The sequence below is a fragment of the Haliotis rubra genome, unplaced genomic scaffold (assembly GCF_003918875.1).
Source record: "Haliotis rubra isolate DU_JTF1 unplaced genomic scaffold, ASM391887v1 Scf2607, whole genome shotgun sequence".
Classification (NCBI taxonomy): Eukaryota; Metazoa; Mollusca; class Gastropoda; order Lepetellida; family Haliotidae; genus Haliotis; species Haliotis rubra.
In genome coordinates this window covers 1-26,340 of record NW_025766678.1, presented here as the reverse complement: position 1 = coordinate 26,340, position 26,340 = coordinate 1, and the positions used below count along the sequence as shown (strand labels likewise).

Genomic DNA, 26,340 nt, shown 5'->3' with positions numbered 1-26,340 from the left:
CAATTATCTCATCTGTACCTTTGTATCTTGTGGCTATACCAATTATCTTGTCTGTGCCTTGTATCTTGTGGCTATACCAATTATCTTGTCTGTACCTTGTATCTTGTGGCTATACCAATTATCTCATCTGTACCTTGTATCTTGTGGCTATACCAATTATCTCATCTGTGCCTTGTATCTTGTGGCTATACCAATTATCTCATCTGTACCTTGTATCTTGTGGCTATACCAATTATCTTGTCTGTGCCTTGTATCTTCTGGCTATACCAATTATCTCATCTGTACCTTGTATCTTGTGGCTATACCAATTATCTCATCTGTACCTTGTATCTTGTGGCTATACCAATTATCTCAGTCTGTGGTTTATACTTGTCTTGTCTCTGCCTTGTATCTTCTATAAAATAATTATCTCATCTGTACCCTTGCATCTTGTGGCTATACCAATTATCTCATCTGTGCCTTGTATCTTGTGGCTATACCAATTATCTTGTCTGTACCTTGTATCTTGTGGCTATACCAATTATCTCATCTGTACCTTGTATCTTGTGGCTATACCAATTATCTCATCTGTACCTTGTATCTTGTGGCTATACCAATTATCTCATCTGTGCCTTGTATCTTGTGGCTATACCAATTATCTCATCTGTGCCTTGTATCTTGTGGCTATACCAATTATCTTGTCTGTGCCTTGTATCTTGTGGCTATACCAATGATCTCATCAGTACCTTGTATCTTGTGGCTATACCAATTATCTCATCTGTACCTTGTATCTTGTGGCTATAACAATTATCTCATCTGTACCTTGTATCTTGTGGCTATACCAATTATCTCATCTGTACCTTGTATCTTGTGGCTATACCAATTATCTTGTCTGTGCCTTGTATCTTGTGGCTATACCAATTATCTCATCTGTACCTTGTATCTTGTGGCTATACCAATTATCTTGTCTGTGCCTTGTATCTTGTGGCTATACCAATTATCTCATCTGTACCTTGTATCTTGTGGCTATACCAATTATCTCATCTGTGCCTTGTATCTTGTGGCTATACCAATTATCTCATCTGTGCCTTGTATCTTGTGGCTATACCAATTATCTCATCTGTACCTTGTATCTTGTGGCTATACCAATTATCTTGTCTGTGCCTTGTATCTTGTGGCTATACCAATTATCTCATCTGTGCCTTGTATCTTGTGGCTATACCAATTATCTTGTCTGTGCCTTGTATCTTGTGGCTAATACCAATTATCTCATCTGTACCTTGTGTCTTGTCTTGTGGCTATACCAATTATCTCATCTGTACCTTGTATCTTGTGGCTATACCAATTATCTCATCTGTGCCTTGTATCTTGTGGCTATACCAATTATCTCATCTGTGCCTTGTATCTTGTGGCTATACCAATTATCTCATCTGTGCCTTGTATCTTGTGGCTATAACAATTATCTCATCTGTGCCTTGTATCTTGTGGCTATACCAGTTATCTCATCTGTGCCTTGTATCTTGTGGCTATACCAATTATCTCATCTGTGCCTTGTATCTTGTGGCTATACCAATTATCTCATCTGTACCTTGTATCTTGTGGCTATACCAATTATCTTGTCTGTGCCTTGTATCTTGTGGCTATACCAGTTATCTCATCTGTACCTTGTATCTTGTGGCTATACCAATTATCTCATCTGTACCTTGTATCTTGTGGCTATACCAATTATCTCATCTGTACCTTGTATCTTGTGGCTATACCAGTTATCTTGTCTGTGCCTTGTATCTTGTGGCTATACCAATTATCTCATCTGTACCTTGTATCTTGTGGCTATACCAATTATCTTGTCTGTGCCTTGTATCTTGTGGCTATACCAATTATCTTGTCTGTGCCTTGTATCTTGTGGCTATACCAATTATCTCATCTGTGCCTTGTATCTTGTGGCTATACCAATTATCTCATCTGTACCTTGTATCTTGTGGCTATACCAATTATCTCATCTGTGCCTTGTATCTTGTGGCTATACCAATTATCTCATCTGTGCCTTGTATCTTGTGGCTATACCAATTATCTTGTCTGTGCCTTGTATCTTGTGGCTATACCAATTATCTCATCTGTGCCTTGTATCTTGTGGCTATACCAATTATCTCATCTGTACCTTGTATCTTGTGGCTATACCAATTATCTCATCTGTACCTTGTATCTTGTGGCTATACCAATTATCTTGTCTGTGCCTTGTATCTTGTGGCTATACCAATTCCTGCCTTTGCATCTTGTGGCTATATTATCTCATCTGTGTGCCTTGTATCTTGTGGCTATACCAATTATCTCATCTGTACCTTGTATCTTGTGGCTATACCAATTATCTCATCATTACCTTGTATCTTGTGGCTATACCAATTATCTCATTCATATTGTGCCTTGTATCTTCTGTGGCTGTACCATCTTATCTTATCTCATCTGTACCTTGTATCTTGTGGCTATACCAATTATCTTGTCTGTGCCTTGTATCTTGTGGCTATACCAGTTATCTTGTCTGTGCCTTGTATCTTGTGGCTATACCAATTATCTCATCTGTGCCTTGTATCTTGTGGCTATACCAATTATCTCATCTGTACCTTGTATCTTGTGGCTATACCAATTATCTTGTCTGTGCCTTGTATCTTGTGGCTATACCAATTATCTCATCTGTACCTTGTATCTTGTGGCTATACCAATTATCTCATCTGTGCCTTGTATCTTGTGGCTATACCAATTATCTCATCTGTGCCTTGTATCTTGTGGCTATACCAATTATCTTGTCTGTGCCTTGTATCTTGTGGCTATACCAATTATCTTGTCTGTGCCTTGTATCTTGTGGCTATACCAATTATCTCATCTGTACCTTGTATCTTGTGGCTATACCAATTATCTCATCTGTACCTTGTATCTTGTGGCTATAACAATTATCTCATCTGTGCCTTGTATCTTGTGGCTACCAATAATCTCTCATCTGTACCTTGTATCTTGTGGCTATACCAATTATCTTGTCTGTGTGTACCTTGTATCTTGTGGCTATACCAATTATCTTGTCTGTACCTTGTATCTTGTGGCTATACCAATTATCTCATCTGTGCCTTGTATCTTGTGGCCATACCAATTATCTCATCTGTACCTTGTATCTTGTGGCTATACCAATTATCTTGTCTGTGCCTTGTATCTTGTGGCTATACCAATTATCTCATCTGTACCTTGTATCTTGTGGCTATACCAATTATCTTGTCTGTGCCTTGTATCTTGTGGCTATACCAATTATCTTGTCTGTGCCTTGTATCTTGTGGCTATACCAATTATCTTGTCTGTGCCTTGTATCTTGTGGCTATACCAATTATCTCATCTGTACCTTGTATCTTGTGCTATACCCAATTATCTTGTCTGTGCCTTGTATCTTGTGGCTATACCAATTATCTTGTCTGTCCTTGTATCTTGTGGCTATACCAATTATCCCATTATGTACCTTGTATCTTGTGGCCATAACCAATTATCTCATCTGTGCCTTGTATCTTGTGGCTATACCAATTATCTCTGTCAGTACCTTGTATCTTGTGGCTATACCAATTATCTTGTCTGTGCCATGTATCTTGTGGCTATACCACAATTATCTCATCTGTACCTTGTATCTTGTGGCTATACCAATTATCTCATCTGTGCCTTGTATCTTGTGGCTATACCAATTATCTCATCTGTGCCTTGTATCTTGTGGCTATACCAATTATCTCATCTGTGCCTTGTATCTTGTGGCTATACCAATTGTCCATCTCTTGTCTTGTACCGGTACCTATCTCATCTGTACCCTTGTATCTTTGTGCTATACCATTTATCTTGTCTGTACCTTGTATCTTGTGGCTATACCAATTATCTCATCTGTGCCTTGTATCTTGTGGCTATAACAATTATCTTGTCTGTGTTTCATGTATCTTGTGGCTATACCAATGATCTCATCTGTACCTTTGTATCTTGTATGCTATACCAATTATCTTGTCTGTACCTTGTATCTTGTGGCTATACCAATTATCTCATCTGTGCCTTGTATCTTGTGGCCACACCAATTATCTTCATCTGTACCTTGTATCTTGTGGCTATACCAATTATCTTATCTGTGCCTTGTATCTTGTGGCTATACTTTGTGACCATCTCATGTTGTGCCTTGTATCTTGTGGCTATAACAATTATCTTGTCTGTGCCATGTATCTTGTGGCTATACCAATTATCTTGTCTGTGCCTTGTATCTTGTGGCTATACCAATTATCTCATCTTCATGTACCAATTGTATCTTGTGGCTATACCAGTTATCTCATCTGTGCCTTGTATCTTGTGGCTATACCAATTATCTTGTCTGTGTGCCTTGTATCTTGTGGCTATACCCAGTTATCTTGTCTGTGCCTTGTATCTTGTGGCTATACCAATTATCTCATCTGTACCTTGTATCTTGTGGCTATACCAATTATCTTGTCTGTGCCTTGTATCTTGTGGCTATACCAATTATCTTGTCTGTGCCTTGTATCTTGTGGCTATACCAATTATCTTGTCTGTGCCTTGTATCTTGTGGCCATACCAATTATCTTGTCTGTACCTTGTATCTTGTGGCTATAACAATTATCTTGTCTGTGCCTTGTATCTTGTGGCTATACCAATTATCTCATCTGTACCTTGTATCTTGTGGCTATACCAATTATCTCATCTGTACCTTGTATCTTGTGGCTATACCAATTATCTTGTCTGTGCCTTGTATCTTGTGGCCATACCAATTATCTCATTATCTGTGTCCTTGTATCTTGTGGCTATACCCAATTATCTCATCTGTGCCTTGTATCTTGTGGCTATACCAATTATCTCATCTGTGCCTTGTATCTTGTGGCTATAACAATTATCTTGTCTGTGCCTTGTATCTTGTGGCTATAACAATTATCTCATCTGTACCTTGTATCTTGTGGCTATACCAATTATCTCATCTGTACCTTGTATCTTGTGGCTATACTAATTATCTCATGTCTGTGCCTTGTATCTTGTGGCTATACCAATTATCTCATCTGTGCTTTTGTATCTTGTGGCTATAATTAATTATCTCATCTGTGCCTTGTATCTTGTGGCTATACCAATTATCTTGTCTGTGCCTTGTATCTTGTGGCTATACCAATTATCTCATCTGTGCTTTGTATCTTGTGGCTATACCAATTATCTCATCTGTGCCTTGTATCTTGTGGCTATACCAATTATCTCATCTGTGCCTTGTATCTTGTGGCTATACCAATTATCTTGTCTGTGCCTTGTATCTTGTGGCTATACCAATTATCTCATCTGTACCTTGTATCTTGTGGCTATACCAATTATCTTGTCTGTGCCTTGTATCTTGTATACATACCAATTATCTCTGTCTGTGCCTTGTATCTTGTGGCCATACCAATATCTCATCTGCATCTGTACCTTGTATCTTGTGGCTATACCAATTATCTCATCTTGTACCTTGTATCTTGTGGCTATACCAATTATCTCATCTCTACTTAAAATCTTGTTGTATCTTGTGGTACTATACCAATTATCTCATCTGTAACTTGTATCTTGTGGCTATACCAATTATCTTGTCTATCTTGTCTATGCTGCCAGTTATATGACCACTGTCTTGTCTGTGTTGCCAGTATGACCACTATGTTGTGTGGGATGTTTCAGATCGGCCTTGCTGTAGGGGACATCCAGAGTGTGCTGACCAATGCTCGGTTACAGAGGCTGACACTCCAGGTAACACAACAGAGATTTCACCCACGAACAGGGAGTAGTCGCTTGTATGATACAAATGGCTGTCGTCGTTTGTTTGTTTTTCTAGATTGATGACAAATTACGTTTTGCTTCTTTTGTGCCTCTTTGTGATGGAAGATACAATTTCATAAGACATCAAGTTCTTACAGCAGTAATATTGTGTTGAACTGTATTAATATTCCTGTAACATTTGTGATGCCATCTCCTGTCCCCCAGGTGAACCTCCACTCGGACATAGAGAGGAAGATGCCGAGGGAGCTGCTGGTGAAGCTGGACAAGGAAACCTACAGAGTGTACCCCAACAGACGGAGGACCTTCCTCCAGAACGTCAGTACCCTAATGATGTCCAGGGAACCTGTGATCAGCATACTAGTGGATGCTTCACCTTACACCTACCCAATGTGCACCATAATGTCGCATTTCAGTTGACAGATATTTTTGATGATTTACTGATAATGGCATGGTGCATCAGGAAGAACATTATTTGTGGGACAGATCATATCTCTGTCGCCTTGTCTGTGGGTTTAGAGACACGAGCTTTCTAATGGGTTTGGAATACATTTGTCTTTCTCGTTTAGAACTATTGTACATAACACGCACTGTTAATTCTCAAAGAGTTATGTCACATTTGAGTTCTGTTCCATACCCTGATGATCCTGTTCGTTGTTCCTTAACATGCGGAGACTATGGGTAGGGTTGGTTAGGCCAGGGTTAGGCAGTGGTAAGGGTTAAGCTACGGTTTGTTAAGTATATGGTTTCTGATGTTCAGTGCTTGGGGTTACCTGTGAAAGGTCTCATGACCATGCTTGTTTCACTACAGATGTGGTCCAAGGTTATGTCCTACGACAACGAATTTAACGGCATGGACGAGGGTCGAACCGCAGCCCACAACCAATACGTCTACACGGAGCTGAACAAACAGAAGAACAGGTATACCCATATTAGGGCATGGTGGCTTCGTTAGTTTGTGCGATGATTGATCTCACGAGCATTCCGATTCATAGTCACAAAACTGCGAACTATTCTTAAAGCCACTTCCTGTAACACTAGTGCGTGTTTCACATGCTTTCCAAGCACAAGCTGCATTAGCTGTGTACTTATGGCAATACACTGGTAGTTTATAGATGCGGTGTCAGACGGAACATCTAGCTGTGTGGTGTTTCCTATACATCCCTATCTAGATAAAGTTCTGTCATGGGTTTTCCTTCTTGCTTCTGGCGTAGACTATCTATTAAAAGGACCATTATAAAGTAGTTAACGTTTGCACAAGTCAAATTGAAACGCTATTTTTTTGCAAGTAAGTAATGTATACATCTATATTCATTTTATAGAATGAAATAAGTTATTATTCTGTTCACTCTCTTCCCAGGTTGAAAGAGTTGTCGGGCACGATGGAGCGGAACCATGACCTCCTGCGTCAGATTGCCCGGGGGATGGACATTCACTCGGAGGAAGATGCCAGGGATGAAGGCCTCGCCTCTGCTGATAGTCTCCAGTCATTGCTCTTCCCTGACGGCCAGTCGCTGGAGTGGTCGTCCACGTCACTCGGGAGGGTCATGCTGCAGCAGTCCATGGTGGTGGCCTGGTGGAAGCGGTTCGCTGGACGGGGGCGAGGGGAGGAATACGGCGGGGACGAGGGGGCAGGAGATGAGGTCAAGATTATATATTGTAGGGGGTTACTTCTTGGAACTATGTACATCATCCGTTCATACGTATTCGTTTACTTGAGCATATATCGAATTGTGGTGTGACTGACAACCCCATTACTCCACAGGTATTTTATATTGAATATAGAATATTATTTACAGTGAAATGTCGAACTTTCATGTGTCCAACATACAGTTGTCTCTGAAGAAAAGGTTTGCTCCCTCCATATTCCGTATTTAGTCATCGGTTTGTGGTTGTGGTGAACTTTAGACATTTGTATTTGCGCGGGGCCCTTCAACCTCGAAACAACGGTGTTTATCATATTAATATAAGCCGTGATTTTTGTATAATTGACGGCAGGTAAACAATTACCTTGGTTACCTTTGATATTTAATAACCTTTGTCCTATAAACCTGATTCCGGTTTCGTCTCATCTGTCTGCATGTGAAAAGGGTCTGTTGAGGAATTGATCAAACCAATCACATCATTGTGATTACCTGTTATACGTGCACAGTAAACCACAGGGTAAAACCAGGAATGTAAGAGTTGTGCTTTCTGAACAGAGGGTGGAGCCATTAGTGCACTGTTGTCACATTAGTGTCTGTACAAGGTGCGTTCGTCAAAATATTGTTTCTGCATTCCACCAATTCAGCGGTGTTGTAGGGAGCAGGTTTGTTACACCACGTTTCGTTAAGAGGTTATATTGAATCACATGCATAACATATGTGTTTATGTCCTGAGCTTAGGAAATGACACTTTCTCCAAACATATATGACGTGCCCATTAGGAAACTGATCTTTACATGATTGTCAAACATACACGTCGTGGCGACACAAAACAAGGCACAATAACATTGAAAACTGATGGCTGGGTTTTGCAATTTCTATAAATTCTATTGATACGAATATTTGATAACGTTAGTATCATACCAATTGAGGGACGGTGGGGTAGCCTAGTGGTTAAGGCGTTCGCTCGTCACGCCGAAGACCCAGGTTCGATTCCCCACATGGGTACAATGTGTGAAGGCCATTTCTGGTGTCCTCCGCCGTGATATTGCTGGAATATTGCTAAAAGCGGCGTAAAACCACTCATTCACTCATACCAATTGTTTACGATCAAAGTGTGGTGTGTATTTAACTGTTATGGGTTCATAACACTGGCTGTCTTCAGCTAGTAATTGTTTTGTATGTTATATTATGAATAAGTATTTGGTATCCTGCTGTATATATCACAAGTGTTAAATGAATAAATATATATTTACTACAATCCACCTTTGTCATGACAATCTGCTATCTACTTGAATATGAATAGTGTCCATAGCTTTCCAATCATTTTATTTCATATCTTTAACAATCAACGGAGAAAACACTTGAATCTTCTCATTCCGGAAATGGAATCAACAATCCATGGAAAAATCACTCGTTTCCGGAAGTGGAATGAAAGAATCTATTGATTCAGCTGCAGGAACCAATAAATTCGAGTGATTATAGATCTTTTTCACTTGTCGGTTTGAGCATTTTCGAGGAGTGCCTATAGCGATGACACACTCGTAAAATATTTCCCCGGTACAGCCTGTTTTCATTATATCAGTATATGTACCTAACTGAAACTGTTTCTAACAATATTTTGACACTGTTATTCAGAAAATAAAACTTCCGTATTTAATCGCCTACAACGTAGCATACTCACATGGAACGGTTTCAGAGGTACTTCAGTGATCTAAAAAAGGGGGAGAACTCTGTGCACCATAGCGGCTTGAGTTGCACTCCTGTCTCCAGGATTGCTTTAAACGGGCAGGTTGTTCGCTGTTTGGAGGCTTTTCAGTGGCTTGTATATTTTTACAAGCTTTATTGTTACATATTACTCGGAATTAAAACAAGACCGAGTATCCTGTCATTATGAGATGGGACCGAGGTGAATGCGGGTCACTTTGCCCTTATGGCGTCGTTTGGCGATCAGGGTTTACCTAGTCCTAAACCTGGTCCTTTCCATCGCCTTGGTAGATGCGATGTTGCAGATTATAGCGTAATACACCCACTCGTTTTAACCGTAACACTGACAGTAAGGTATTTGAGTGCTTGTGTGCGTGCACGCATGTGTCTTAGTCGACTGGTCCTTATCATATTTCGAACGTGATGCAGGATAACAATACAATCACTGTACCATCTGCAATGTCTTGACGCGGCCTGAAATTAAACCAACGACCTTCCTGGGCAGGAGCTCCATCACTTTGGGGGCTGAAGGGATGGAGAAAGCAAGCGCTCCGTTACGTATGATTTGTTTGTCTATTTGTTGTTTTACGCCGCACTCAGCAACAATCCAGCTACATGGCGGATGTAAATAATCAAGTCTTAACCATAACATTATTAACAGGTGAGTACCTATTTGTGTGGAACAAGGCATGATATAATTAAAATAGGTGGTGTCTTTATGTAAGGACCAAATCATAATGTGGTCAAAAGACCAGTGATTTCATGTTCTGGACAATCCATAACTTTATTGAAACCCAGTGTCTTACTTCGTGTGTGGAAGAACGCATGGCATTTCAAACTGCCAGGCACTTCACGTGTGGGTCAGGGTAGAAATATCCTTGTCTTTCTGTCATGGATAGGGCATACCATCACCATGCGTCAGCGTCTTCGCGTATTGGACAAGTCATAACATAATCCAAATATTAGAAGCTTCATGAATGGGACTAGGCAAAAGTTTAAATTCCTTAGAAATGTTAAATGTGAGACCCCACATAATATTGATCTATGCGGACAGTATTTGTGAAACATTCCTATACCATTGAGTCAATGGTAAGCCTTGAACAACCGCCTTGTCCTCACGTCGTCCCAGACATGTCTACAAACTCATCGTCTCGGGAGGAAATATAACCAATGAGATAATATGAAATAAGGGCAATAATTTATTGAATAAACTTTGTATTTGCTAACATGAAACTAACATAGCACCATCGTCAACATAACAAACACTGTCAATATGAAGTTCTCTCACACACGCCCGGAATTCATAACGTCATCTTCACAATGAAGTCCTGGGGGGAGATCTAGATGTTTCGTTCACCACCATGTTGGACCAACCCAGTTGGGCATGTTGAACTACTGCATCTTAAATGATCTTGGAATGTCTGCACACAGCAATACAGACACAGTTCTGACTCGGACGTTTCTTGATTCGTTGGTTACCCTTGGGGTTCTGTTAGTGATGACATCGTCATCAGAGATTTTAGCGGGTCTTTGAATGTCTCGTACGTGGAGCATTTTACCGGCATGCATCCTCAGATCTTTGGCAGCTGTTAAGCTGTAAACAGTGTTACAGTTTATTGGTAGAAACTGATGTTTCCATCTCAACACTGCAATACGTACTCATTAAAACTGATAAAAGACATAAAAAAAAATGACCAATGAGATCTGAACTAGGTGGTTGTCTTTGGGTTAACATGCACAGTCCAATGGGATTCGTCCCTGCAGGAACATTCAGCAAAGTTCCTGAACTTCAGCAACACCTTGACTTCAGCATCAGGTGACTCTCTGATCTATAAGGTTGTATCCAGGAGTCATTTAATGGGAGGCTGCAATTGGCCCAGCACATGCTGCTGTCCCACAGCTGCATCCACAAACAGTTTGATGTCCATGCCGGGGTGCGTCTACACCCATCAACCATCACAGCTCAACTAAAGTGAAACATAAGGTACCCGATCTGTCGTGTTCAGATGTACTCGTCACTCCTCCACTTGATGCGAGTACACCTGGGGAGCCTTGCAGAGACAGGAGGGACTTGGTTCCTGAGGTGAAGTCACTGTCGCTCCGTGGCGATTTGTGTCGGCGCTTGTGTGCGTCGTTGAGGGATGCGGTGCTGCCTTCGAGGCTGCTGACATCGGAGTTGGATGAGTGGTACTCGTACATGCATCTCAGCTGGAGGATGTTCGCCCGGAGCTCGATGAACTGTTTGAGGAGAGATTTGTCTTGCTCCTTCATCTGTAGCTGTGGAGAAAGAAGGAAAGTGTTACGGGTGGTTTACATTGAATGGCTAGTATTCTGTGAGTACGAATGGCTAATTACATCAACTGTATAACAAAGTGGCAGCCTTAACACCGCGATCTGAAGTTAGTCGAATATCGACCAGGCAAACAACTGTTGTCTACCTTCAGTTCACACTGCCAACCGACACGGAATATAATCTGCATGGTCACACATATATTACCATGTGGTTCTCTTTTCGGTCGTATGAAGATTGGCCATTAAATGCCAATAAAATAGCTTCCATGGTGTCTCCAATACAGTTGACAATAAATCGTGTTCTTATTTTGTTTTAAAATATCATATCACTACAGATTAAGTTGTTCGTCAGTGTCTACACACACGATGTGATTGTCCCTGAATACAGCAAGCGGGATCACAGAACTCTGACAAATCGTGTTCCTTCTCGCATGCAACTAAAATAATCCATCATCAAACTGAATTTTGTACAAAACTAGAAACTGAGTTTTATGCCACTTTGAACAGTATTCTGGTTATGTAACATTTTGTAACTATATGCTGTAGGAAAGGGAGACTGACTGAGTTTGGTTTTACGCCGTTTTTAGCAATATTCCAGCAATATCACCGCGGGGGACACCAGAAATGGACTTCACAAATTGTACCCATGTGGAGAATCGAATCCGGGTCTTCGGCGTGACGAGCGAGCGCCTTAACCACTTAAGGCTGCCCACCGCCCCCAGGAAAGGGAGATGGTGTTGCAGGTTCACCACTTGTATTATTACTACGTACAGGAATATGGTGTCGAAACTAAGTAGATGGATAGGTTTAATATTATCTTGATAAACAAAGAAATGCGTGTGTAAATGAAAACTAAGAGAGTTAATTCCTATCACGAAAAAGAAACAATTTAGCCAAACGAGACGCAAAATTATTGAATACGCAAGCCAAGATAGTGTGGTTAAATGAGGCAGGGTAGTGTTGATCCAATTTGTATAACCTCAGACTGGATGTAAGTCCAATCAGTGGTATGTTGTTGGCGTTGAAAAAGAAACTGTGCTTTCTTTACCTGAATACTTTTGGGCAAAACACCAAAACGACTAAAACACTGACTGTATCGCTTATGCAAGTCAATGTCAAACTGAAGCAGCGATAAGACCATTGTCAACCCATTGGTAGGACATGGGTGAAGGTTAGAGGGATTCCATGTTAATATTATCAAACATAACTGCCGTGTGTGTAACCGGCGCTGATCCAGGAGACTACGTGAAAATACACGTCTTGATCCCACGACTGGGCCGGGCTGCAGCGGGTTGCATCAGGTGACACAGGAAGTTTGTCCATCTCACGTGATCAACATCAACACTTGCCACAGCTAAATATTGACTTGTCAAAAGTGTACCCGGTGTGATTGCCTTGTTGCAGGCGGTGTACAGACAAACAGAAATACTGCTTCCTTGACAAGTTAAAGCAGTTCTTAAAAATCCTAACAGGAAGTGGCGAGCAGTGGGAATATGTACTCGTATCCAACAGGCAAGGATGCACATAGCTGTGTGTATTTATCCCTGGGAAGACCGGCCTAGCTTTATACAGGATTAGCGTTGCATTTACAATACGTGACTAGCTCTACAGGGAAACCCGTTATGTATATTATACTTGCAATGCATGTCATCAACGCTGTTTTATGCAGTTTAGGTTTATAGCGACCGCCTCCGTGGTGTAGTGGTTAGAGCGTCCGCCCGGAGAACGGAAGGTCCTTGGGTTCGATCCCCAACAGCGTCATACCAAAGACGTTAAAATATGGTACTTGTTGGTCCCTGCCTGGCGCTCGACATTAATGGGTACAACAAGGACTGGTCGGCTCGGAGTAAGTATAATGTGTCTGAGTGGGGTATTCATGCTTCACTGCGGCATGGTATCTCAGTGGGCTAGCACTATAAAACCAGCTTCAGTCTGGGCTAGTACAAGCAGCCGCACATACACATACACACGCATGCACGTCGTCATATGTGCGAAATGTTCTCCAGCGCGATGTTAAACCCAATTTCACCTCACCTCAGGTTTATAGCACGCAATCATTGATGTGTCAAGTCCATATATGTAATCGGTAGTCAGACAATGCCTTTAGAAGTATATATCTTCGGGCTTAAAATTCATAGATCTGGCGAATGGTATCCCGGATGAGACTCAACCCCATAAAGTACAGGAATGAGTTCTTTCAGTGAGTGCATAACCACAAATATCACACGTTACAAGACTTAGATTATCTATACATCGTAGCATTACTAAACCTAGCAGCAGCGTTACAACTATGGTGGAATGGGGAGGGGAAGTGACGCTAAGGGGATGAGGGTACAGAACACAATGTGAGAGAAAACGACAAAATTCCGATGTCAATCAATGAATCAATGATGAAGCAAATAATTGTATGGAGACACCAGCTTCTGGAATGACGATCAAACATATGTCTGAATGAATGTCGATTGATACCGCGGTTATTTATAACATTGTTCTATCACGGAAGGATGCATGATCGCGCGTGGACCAGCAAACCACTGGCTGAAAACATGAGCAACGACCCAGGTGTTGTGTTAGTGTAACCCAATTCAGCTACGTTACGGGGTCAATCCGATCTATATTTGGTCGCCTCCTACTACACGGATCACCCGACAGCTGGGTCCTATGGTCTTCAGACACAAGTTAATGTTGTACTACCAATGCCTTGCTATGTATCTCCTCACAAAAGGTTTGCAATATATCTCTGTGTCTTACTGCAAACTTTTGTGAGATATATCCCTGTGTCTTACAGACCCGTGAAGACTCGGGTCATAATTGGTCTTCAGCAACCCATGCTTCTCGTAAGAGACGAATAACGGGATCGGGTGGACAGGCTCGCTGATTTGGTTGACACATGTCATCGTATCCCAATTGCGTAGATCGATGGTCATGCTGTTGACCACTGGATTATCTGGTTCACTCGGTTATTTACAGACCGCCACCATATCTGGAATATTGCTGAGTATGGTGTTAAACAACAACTAAACCAAACCCTGTCTCTTACTATTTCTTGCTAAATCGTGCTGTATTCAGCTTATAGCGAGATGTTGCGGGGTCATACAATGTTTATTCGCTGTAGCTATGAATTGCTATATATCACTATTTCAACAATGTCTTGCTATAGTATCACTATTTCAACAATGTCTCGCTATATATCACTATCTCTTGCTAAGTCTTACTATTCTGTGGTTCGAGGTGGTTGCATTAATTACTCGCCTTCACTGTATACAGACACTTGGATGTAGATGTAAAGACTCAGATACTCCCCAAATACATGTAAGACAGTCCTGTGTATTTATCCCCAAGTATTTGTCTGGTTCTATATCTGTCCCGAGCCTCCATTCTCGCCTCCCGCTCACTTCCCTCGGTCAATTAAGCCTCTGGGTTTCTTGTTGGCCAAACAAACACAAGGATAATCTGTTAATCCGTCCGTGCTTCACCACGTGACGTCCAACTGGCCGTGATCTTCAGGCCACAAGGAGGGGATTTCGAGAATCCGCCATTCCCGCCTAAGTCAGCAAATATGTTTGAGGAGCTCTATTCCTTAGCCATCCCCCTACATTTAAACCCTTGAGAAAAAACATTGCTGAGGTTGCTTCGGCCGACGACTGCATCCTATGCATACAGGGGTGGGGTCCGTGAGGGGGATAGGGGTAGAGGGGGGCAAGGTTAGGGCGTGGGGACTTTCGTTTTGCAATCCCCTGAATTGTTGGCAGAGGCAATAAGTCACAATGTTTTTAGGACGAGGTTAATTGAATTACGCCATTTTCTCGTGAAGACGTGTCGCAATACCTCGTCAAATGTTCCCCCGTCCCAGCCCCGTCCCAGTCGTCGTCTCCTCCCTCGTCAAATACAACCAGAACAAATTCTTCCTGTTGATCTTGGAATTTCGTGCTGTTGTTAAATTTTGGAGGCTTTGTCAAAACAGTTGGAAGGACCTCCAAAATCATTTTTCAGGAGCACTAGACTTCCGTTTGTCAAGTTGTGTTCCCAAATATAGCCGCCTTATGAGATGTGTCAATTTCACAATATTACTCCGAGCAAAGTAAAATTAAGTTAGGCTTAAGTTTAGCCCCTGTTCTACCTATAAGTCGTGGAAAACATTGTCTCTAGCATTAGAGAGACAAATTTAGATATCGATATTCAGGTCTTTACGACAATAGTCACGGTTACCACACAAAACAATTACTCAGATATGCGCGCTTTCTGAAAGATCCAATTCTACATGTTCTTGCAAGTGAATGCAATATTTGTTCTACAATTGCAGCTTACACAATGATAAAAACGATATCTATACATCCCATGTACATGCCTACAGTGAACCTTTCTCTAACAGTACGATGCCACGCACACAATAAGTCTGTAGTGCAGTACAACATGCCGTAGGTCTTCATAAGTCATGCTTCCACGTACGGGGGCTTTTACGAACAGACGGTTCTCGTCATGTGGTGTCGGGGTCTTATATGCACCACCGAACAAATCTTATTACGGGGTTGTAGTATACATGTGATAGTGTTTGGTCAGCATCTCTTATCTGGTAAGGGACGTTGGGGTAGCCTAGTGGTTAATGCGTTCGCTAGTCATGCCAAAACCCCGGTTCGATTGCACACATGGGTACAATGTGTGTAGCCCATTTTGGGTGTACCCCGTCGTGATATTGCTGGAATATTGCTAAAAGCGGCGTAGCACTAACACTTAACTTACTCAAGTATCTGGTGAGAACATCCACAGAACCCTACATTTTCCACAAGGATGTTTTCTGAATTTTGGTTTCCAGTGTCAAAGGTCACAAAGGCTATGCATATTTTTATAGATAAGAAAAAAAACCATTTTACGTATTCTGTTTAGAACGATGTGTTTCTTTAAACATAAACTGATTGCAATCGTAGCATAGTCTTCCAACCTTCTAATATTATTTTGACTTAGCTTAGTTCACAGACGATCGATAAATGACTGAACAATTTGAGGAAATGTATCATAAATGTGCACTTGAAGTGATGCCGTTGTTCAAACTGAAATTCTATTTACTATTGCAGTCCCCTATCGAACAATTAAACAGTAGTGTAATGCTAATATATGAATATGTTGTTTGCCTTTACCATTCAGTTTCCCATCTTATCGTGCACCGTTTCTTATCTACACAGTTTGTATGGAAACCCTTGTTTCTGGGCGAATACTATTACGACCGTCTACATACTGTAGGTGGGTCAAATGGGTCTAACATCTCGTTTCAGAGTATTTCACTTAAATTTACAGATGAACACGGGTGCGTTTGCGAGTGCATGTGCGTTTGAGAGTGCATGTGCTATTCCAGACGCTCAGACACATATTATTGCCTTTGAGCTGGTCTGTCCTTGTATGTATCCTTGTTTTATCCCTAAACACTGAGCCTTAGGCACGGATACACGCATCATTGTTAACGTATATTGGTAAGACGAGGCCAGGGATTGAGCTTCTGACCTTCCTACCATGACCATGATTCATACACCGTTCCCTTGATTCTTTAAACTGGGTCCCGTCTGGTTTCCCGGGCATATCTGGACTGGTCCCTAGTAACCTATACTTGTCGAAAGGGTCGACTAAATGAATCGATTTGTCTATGACTCGATTGATTGCGTATCACAGACGACATGGGCGTTCTTCATACTATCAACCTCTGGTTTGCCCGTGATAGGCTTTGTGTGGTATGACACGAAGTTAGCGCTGGTAAACAATAGTTCCCTTTGAATAATCCCGTAATATATCAAGTGTATCGATACTCGAAATCACGAAATATGCCCAAATCAAGATATTTGAACTACTTACCCTCGAGTATATCAAAATGTACCTTATTTTATTTATTATTTATTTTATTATTTGATATTTATATAACGCGCATATATACATGCACTAGTGCATGCTCAAAGCGCTGGTATTTTTTCCCTCGATCAGTGGATGTCAACGGCACATCTTATTATCAATTTCAGCTCCCCGGGGAACATATAACTCTTGCTGCCACAAGGCGCACCGAGTTATTGCGGCTTTCCCATCCTTACGAGGTACCTGTATCCATTACAAGGTTAACATATAGAGCCATACAATACACCCCGGCCACCTGTGCATGTCTTATCAACGCAGTTAGAACCGCATGCACTCATATCCATGCCTCGAGGCTTAAGTTTAACGAACCAACACAAAAGCATAATGTTGAAGATGTACTTGGCGACCCGTACGGCCGGGACCTCTTGTCAGTCAGTGTCAATGGCCTGCGCTTCATGTTACCAATATTGGGGTAACATTACATCGATCACAACAACAGTTACCTACGGTCACTTCAAGCGGACCGCGGGCTATTACAGACCCCATTAAGCCTGTCCGCGCACCTGCTAAAATGAACTACCTCTGTCTAAACATTGACAGGTAAAGTAGGGTATTTAACCCAAATAGAATTAATATCCCCAAGCGTTACATGGCTGTTACTCCACGATGGTACCACGTTGTACGACCATGTTGCGTAATATCTCATGACATGCATTCTTTAGATGTTGGTATTGGTTGTCCGGCAGTTAAGTGTATTAGTATTTAATTGTGTGTATTTATCTCTCGATCGCGTGTCGTAAGCGTTGTATTGTGGTTGTGAAATATTGGATTTGCTTAGCATAATGTCATGCATAGCTGAAATCTTCAGTCAACAGTCATTGAAAATGTCATTTAGGCGTATGTTTGGATAAGGTATTTCCGGAAGCCATTATCCCAGGTAGATATAGAGTGTTTTATAGTGCACTATTGATCTGTGGACATTGAATGTTATGAAATGCGTTATGAAGGAATGTCGGTGGGCAGGTTTGGGAATGCATATGGTATGAATAGCATTACGATCTGTTTACAATTAGGGGAGAGGATATTCTTATGTTGCATAGTGTGAGTGTTATTTCATAAAACATGTTTGATATGAATACCGTATTTCCTTTAATGAGGACTTCCAGATACGGCACTTTTACGCTCACTGGGTGTAATTACCGTAATTGCTAGTGAACTGCTTTGCCACCGGCGCTTATTAGAATCCCGGAGCTTATTAGACAAAATACGGTACCTTGTTTCCATCGCTGTATGGCTGTAATATTGTCAGTGCGATGTAAAATTTTAACTCACTCATAAAATAATGACGAATATAGATATGCATGCTTTTGAGTATAATTCTGAGGAAGACTCAAACGAATATTTTGTCAGACACAGGTGTCTACCGGGGACAGGCAGTTTATTAACCTGAGGGGGGAGGGTCAAGGGAGTGGAGATGATTGAGATTTCTGAGAGAGAGAGAATAACTTTCTGTCACAGTATCATAACACGAACTTGTTTCTGTGGAATGTTGCAATTATTTTATTTTTTTATTTTTTTGGGGGGTGTGTGTGTGTGTGTGTGTGTGATAAAATATTTTTTACAAATATATCTTAGTCCTTGACCTCCTCGACACCAAATATCAAAGGTTGTTCCCTAGCATCACATACGCCGTAGTGTAACAGTAAAGGCATAAAACCAACGTCAAGCGGTAATCACTTAACAGGTAATTATACGTATGTCTATAAATACAATGTACATGGGATTGTCTTGTACACTTTCAAGCAGCAGTTCTGAACAACGCCCTGCACGTTTGATCATGATAGCAACGTTGTGTGCCCCTCCCAAACCAACACGTGTAGAGTAGGCAGTGAGCACGACCACAGCGTTATGTCACGGTGTGAGCCATAGCTCTTGAGTGAGTGTCACACCGATAACAAGGCGATATATAGCCTATGTCAACGAGTAAGGCTAATTTAAGTTTCAATGACTGTTTCAACATATCCGTTTGGACTCTCAATTGTACACCAATATAGAAACAGGTTTCATTTGGGTTTTTAAACCACGAGATAAGATCGGCGGTTGTTAAAGCCTCGCGCTTATGGGTTTAGGGTCTGTTCATGAATGGGAGTGTGTGGCAATGTAATACCTGTGGAAAGTTTATCGCCCGTAATCCATGCTTCAGAGTTTAACCCCAACCATAAGTGCAAATATTTATCAGATTTTCTTCTACATTAGATTTGATCGATACATAGATGACATTCTAGGCAGTTATTGTGACTTTTTAAAAAGCGAATAGAGGGTACGAGGTTTTACACGATTGTGTCCCTCGAGTGGGCGTTAAGTCTCTGGTTGATAGTTATAAAGAGTGAATACAGTACAACGCCGTTTTTTTTATCAATATACCAGCCACAAACAGAAATGGGTTTCATACTTCGAGGGGAATCGAACCCGGTCATCGACATGATGAGACGACGATTTAACCACAAGGCTACCTTACCGCCCCTGTTGATTAATAAGAAACATTCAGACAAATTAAAAGTAGATGGCACTTACTATTTCCTGTCTGATCCACTTGAGAGCCACCCCAAGGTCTTTCTCTCGAGATTCCAAATCTTTCTCCTCATCCTCGCCAGTTTCTTTCCCTCTCTGCTGCAGCTTTTTCTTATACCTCGTGGGCAGACTCACGCTATCAGCTGCCTGCACATCCTTTACGTTCTGCACGTGCTCGTTGCAGACGACACTTGCCATGGGCTTGCTGCTGATGTTGTTGTTGTCGAAAATGGTGGCACTGACGCCCTCTTCTACGCTGCCGACGACACTCCTCATAGTTCAAGTCAATGCTCAGAGTAACGTCTACAAAAGTTAATCCACAAGTCTTGGAAAGGCAACGTGTCGTATTTCCCCAATCGGTTAATCAAATCCCGACTAAGTATCAGGATACCTGACTCTCCTTATACAAGCTTCCTAGTATTTATCAACGTGACACCAACGTGTTGTCCAATCAGAGATAATTATTTATCAGTATCCACATCTCCTGGTACGTCTTTCTCCGGAAGATATCTTCTCTGCCGGGATCTCCCAGTATGCAAGCAGTCAGCTCTAGTATTGTCTGATCCGATCAGTTGATCACTGTTGCTACAGCTCCTGTCAAGTTCAGAACCACTGTCACAATCCTGTAGTCTTTCACTGTTAAATCTGCACAACACGCTCGGAGAATCAATCAGTCAAGTGTCTTCCACTCAAGTGAGAAATTTCTCAAGAACCCGGTATAGAGAAGGAACAGACTATGTATTGTGTTTTCCCTGTGGGCCGACCTATTGGTACAGCGGGTGTATCGTGTATAGGCACACTCTGAGCCAGTTACTGTGCTCACTGAGATTGTCCAGGGTGTTTTCTCAATGAGAGTTGACAGACGCCGTGTTTATAGAGGAGGGCTTTGTTGACGTAATGTGCTTCCGAGATCGCTGATTGGCTGCTTCAGTTGTCAGTTTGTCGTGATGCGTGACGCGCGGGGGAGAATGACGGTTGCGTCACTCAATTACTACAGCGATGACACACACGGTGAGTGTGTGTTGTACGTTGTGTGTGTACATTATAAGTCGTGTGTGACTGCCTAACTTAAATGTCCTTTTGTGGAAAGCAAGCCTTAACTGTGAGATATAAAGACTGCTGTAATGAGAAATGATGTATATAAACATAAATAAACGTTAAAGCTTCAATAGCTTATAACAACATTGAACAACTGATTAGATAGGATCGTTATCCGCAAGGTTCCACGGGAAGGTTTATACAGGTACAGACAGGTACGCAAATATGTGCCCAGCGGAAAGTACTTATACAAACACAGATCCCCTCGTTAATTTTGTGTTCCAGATTTGTATCCATTCATCCTTCCATTTAAATTTCCTTTAATTCTCCGTTTCTATTTTTTTTTGGGGGGTAGTAACACCATTCTTTCAAAATTTCTATTTCTTGTCCCCCCTCATTTCTTAATAAGTGTAGGGGCGGTGGGGTAGCCTAATGGTTAAAGCGTTGGCTTGTCACGCCGAAAACCCGGGTTCGAATCCCCACATGGGCACAATGTGTGAAGCCCATTTCTGGTGTCCCCCGCCGTGATGTTGCTGGAATATTGCTAAAAGCGGCGTAAAACCAAACTCAGTCTTAATAAGTGTACTACCCTGTCGCCGAAACACCTTAGTTGTGCGTGCGACGCTAAATAAAATAAATAAATAAATAACTGTATCCATGTGAGATTTCTTTTGTTAGTTGTGAGTTAAGATCTTGAAAGTCGTTCAGAAGTAGGACGAACATGAATGCATGACACGGTTTATGGATAACAGCTTCTTTCTAATTCTTGATCGCGACATTTCAGAGATAATGCCTGCTCCGTCATTCACCTGACGAAGGAGCAAGGATTAGCTCTGATACGTTGTTATACAGAATTAAAAAGAAGCTTTTATCCATAAAACATGTCATGTATTCTTGTGAGGTGAGTTGAAATTGGGTTTAACGTCGTGCTTGAGAATATTTCGCTCATATGACGACGTGCATGCGTTTGTGTGTGTATGTGCGGCGGCTTGTACTAGCCTAGACTTAAGCTGGTTTTATAGTGCTAGCCCACTGAGATGCCATGCCGCAGTGAAGCATGAATACCCCACTCAGACACATTATACTGACTCCGAACCGACCAGTCCTTGTTGTACCCATTAATGCCGAGCGCCAGGCAGGGACCAACAAGTACCATATTTTAACGTCTTTTGGTATGACGCGGTCGGGGATCGAACCCGCGACCTTCCGCTCTCCGGGCGGACGCTCTAGCCCCTACACCACGGAGGCGGTTCATGTATTCTTCTGAGTTAAGGTAACCTATATGAACTCTTTCATTAAATGTATGATAAGATTACCAAATAATGTTATCCCTCCTAAATCTATATATTTGTCAAGTTTTGTCTCAAGTCTGGAACGACGGGTGACATAATATGACCTAATGCCCGAGATTGTTCTACAGGTGATTATTGGTATAAATACCTGTCCTTTCGGTATGTCTTGTGTACTATCGTTTGTATCATTTTGTTGTGTATGAAAGCAGAACATTTTGTGGGGGTAAGCTGATAAATCGACCCACACGTTCCCACGCTCTCTCTCATATATATGTATCTCCGGTATCCTTGCACTAAGTGAAATCAATGTAATTCGTGTCCCAATAGAACACAAACACAAAACACTCTTGCGTATCCTTCTTTGTACTGCGTTACTTTATCGTTTGAATGACATCCGCGTTGAAAGATATTATTCCGTGAAGTGTAACAGCATGACTCTGAAAATGCATAACTGAGAGAAACAAACAGCGCCATTAAAATTGAGGAGCCCCTTTGAGATGGGAGTTTCAGATCTTACGAAATCTAGACGTTTGCATTACAAACAGTGTTGGGCCGAATTGGAAATAATATGGTAAGGGACTGGGAGAAAGACTACTTTGTTTTGCAAATTTAAAATTCTAATTGTATCTATGTTCATACAAATGGAGGCATTGGGGGTAACCTTGTGGTTCAATCGTACATTCGTGTTACGGGCGAGATTCTCAACGTAGGTGAAGCCAATTTCTTGGTGTTCCCCCAACCTAGTGGTACATAACTACATACCTGATGATAAATTCTGGTGCATCAAGATTAACATACATATGCGTACTGGTACATGACTATGAACGTACATATACGTATTGCTACATGACGATGAACATACAGATACGTACTGGTACATGACGATGAACGTACAGATACGTACTGCTACATGACGATGAACGTACATATGCGTACTGCTACATGACGATGAACATGATACGATGACGATGAACGTACATATACGTACTGCTACATGACGATGAACATGCAGATACACATATGCGTACTGCTGCATGACGATGAACGATACTGTACTGCTACATGACGATGAACGTATACGTACTGATACGTACTACGTACTACATGACGATGAACGTACATATACGTACTGCTTCCTGACGATGAACGTACATATACGTACTGCTACATGACGATTAACGTACAGATACGTACTGCTACATGACGATGAACGTACATATACGTACTGCTACATGACGACGGGCGTACATATACGTACTGCTACATGATGATGAACGTACAAATACGTACTGCTTCCTGACGATGAACATACATATACGTACTGCTACATGACGATGAACATACAGATACGTACTGCTACATGACGACGGACGTACATATGCGTACTGCTACATGACGATGAACGTACATATACGTACTGCTACATGACGATGAACGTACAGATACGTACTGCTACATGACGATGAACGTACAGATACGTAACGCTACATGACGACGAACGTACATATACGTACTGCTACATGACGACGGACGTACAGATACGTACTGCTACATGACGATGAACGTACAGATACGTACTGCTACATGACGATGAACATAAAAGTACGAACTGTCACATGTAAATGACCATACAGGTCTGTATTTGTGCATGACGATGTATGAATAGATACGCATTGTTACGCTAATGTATTAAATTCATGTAAATTCAATAATGAGTCTCTGAATGCGTGATATTGTTTTACTTTGATTATAATAATGCATATTCCATACTTAATTATGCTTTGTTAATTACTAGAGACTCTAACGTCTTCAGCGATCCATGCTTGTCGTAAGAGGCGACTAACGGGATCGGGTGGTCAGACTCGCAGACTTCGTTGACTCATGTAATCGTATCCCAATTGCATAGATCGATGCTCATGCTGTTGATCACTGGATTGTCTGGTCCAGACTTGATTATTTACAGACCGCCGTCATACAGCTGGCATATCGCTCAGTGCGGCGTTAAAAAAACAAGGTTTTAACACATATGTGCGAAATAGGGCCACACTTAACATAGAAGGTTGTCTGTTGCTAAATCAGTATCTGCTCCTTTGTGTATAGTTATATACGCACACGATTCATTAGTTATTGATAAACAAACTAATATTGCTACACATTAATGTGTTGGAACAGAAACCGTCGGGGATGTGTTGGTATAGGATGTTCTGCCAGACAAGATAGGTGTGGTGTTATAGAGATAGGTACGGCTGTCTGTATCCCCGGGGAAGCCACGTCTGTATCCGCGGGGTCATATATGCATGTTTCTGCCAAGCGGACCGTGACGGGTATGACCGCACTGATGACCATCTACCTGACCGACAGGTGACCTAATTAACCCCACTGTACACCTGCATCCTCTTCCGACCTTAAATCGCCCTCTCAACGCCTGCTGGATACAATGTCATGTAACTGGTACACACATATCCTCCAGAACACACATATCATAACACATATATTCTTCACGGTCACATTCTCTAATACGTGATTCCTTCATACACACAACATACACACTCATATTCCCTAATATGTACATACCTCACACACACATACCACTCAGAGAGTCTGTTCCATACACACTCACATCTTCAGAACGCCAATATCATGCACACTCATATTCCCTAATACTACTCACACTCACTCATTCACTCACACACTCTCATATCCTTCAGAAAGTCTGTTCCATACACACTTACATCTTCAGAACGCCAATATCATGCACACTCGTATTCCTAATACTAATACACATCACTCACTCACTCACTCCCATATCCTTCAGAAGTCTGTTCCATACACACTCACATCTTCAGAACGCCAATATCACTAACTCACTTATCCTTCCAGAAAGTCTGTTACATACACTCACATCTTCAGAACGCCAATATCATGCAGACTCATATTCCCTTATACGTACTCACTCACTCACTCACTCTCATATCCTTCAGAAAGTCTGTTCCATACACACTCACATCTTCAGAACGCCAATATCATGCACACTCGTATTCCTAATACGTACATCACATCACTCACTCACTCACTTCTCATATCCTTCAGAAAGTCTGTTCCATACACACTCACATCTTCAGAACGCCAATATCACTCACTCACTCACTCTCATATCCTTCCTTCAGAAAGTCTGTTTTATACACACTTACATCTTCAGAACGCCAATATCATGTACACTCATATTCCTAATACGTGCACATCACTCTATTCACTCACTCACTCACTCTCATATCCTTCAGAAGTCTGTTCCACACACACTCACATCTTCAGAACGCCAATATCACTCACTCACTCACTCACATATCCTTCAGAAAGTCTGTTCCATACACACTCATATCTCAAAACGCCAATATCATGCACACTCGTATTCCCTAATACATACACACACACACTCACTCACTCACACTATATCCTTCAGAAAGTCTGTTCCATATATACACACTCACATCTTCAGAACGCCAATATCACTCACTCTCCTCACTCTCATATCACTTTTCATAGAGAAGTCTGTTTTATACACACTCACATCTTCAGAACGCCAATATCATCACACTCATACTCACTCACTCACTCACATATCCTTCCTTCAGAAAGTCTGTTCCATACACACTCATATCTTCAAAACGCCAATATCATGCACACTCGTATTCCCTAATACATACACACACACACTCACTCACTCACATATCCTTCAGAAAGTATGTTCCATATATACACACTCACATCTTCAGAACGCCAATATCACTTTCTCACTAATACTCACTCACTCACATATCCTCATCCTTCAGAAGTCTGTTCCATATATACACACATCTTTCACAACGCCAATATCAGACACGCCAATATCACTCACTCACTCACTCTCATATCCTTCAGAAAAGTCTGTTTTATACACACTCACATCTTCAGAACGCCAATATCACTCACTCACTCACTCACATATCCTTCAGAAAGTCTGTTCCATACACACTCATATCTTCAAGAACGCCAATATCATGCACACTCGTATTCCCTAATACATACACACACACACTCACTCACTCACTCACTCCACATATCCTTCAGAAAGTCTGTTCCATATACACACTCACATCTTCAGAACGCCAATATCACTCACTCACTCACTCACTCACATATCC

At 41.5% G+C, this 26,340-nt stretch overlaps 2 protein-coding genes across 2 annotated transcripts; one reads left to right on the top strand and one right to left on the bottom strand.

Moving 5' to 3' along the window:
• Positions 1–5,685: 5,685 nt before the first annotated feature.
• On the top strand, positions 5,686–7,560 carry LOC124280143 (transient receptor potential cation channel subfamily A member 1-like; the record flags this gene model as incomplete). Its single annotated transcript, XM_046716030.1, has 5 exons — positions 5,686–5,754; positions 5,989–6,099; positions 6,593–6,702; positions 7,142–7,440; positions 7,547–7,560. Coding segments are annotated over 5 exons (603 nt in total), but the record flags the coding sequence as incomplete, so codon positions are not given.
• Positions 7,561–10,312: 2,752 nt separating this feature from the next.
• LOC124280142 lies at positions 10,313–20,550 on the bottom strand. Its single transcript, XM_046716029.1, has 2 exons — positions 19,833–20,550; positions 10,313–11,408 (listed from the first exon to the last, which is right to left on the bottom strand). The coding sequence occupies exons 1-2, from the start codon at positions 20,103–20,105 to the stop codon at positions 11,088–11,090; spliced, it is 594 nt and encodes a 197-aa protein (XP_046571985.1). The 5' UTR covers positions 20,106–20,550; the 3' UTR covers positions 10,313–11,087.
• Between the last annotated feature and the right edge of the window lie 5,790 nt (positions 20,551–26,340).

Excerpts from the sequence above, each read along its gene's own strand:
- LOC124280142 (XM_046716029.1), bottom strand. The coding sequence starts at position 20,105 with ATGAGGAGTGTCGTCGGCAGCGTAGAAGAGGGCGTCAGTGCCACCATT. Across the intron at positions 11,409-19,832 it reads AGTGGATCAGACAGGAAATA|CTACAGATGAAGGAGCAAGA; the intron begins GTAAGTGCCATC and ends CTTTCTCCACAG.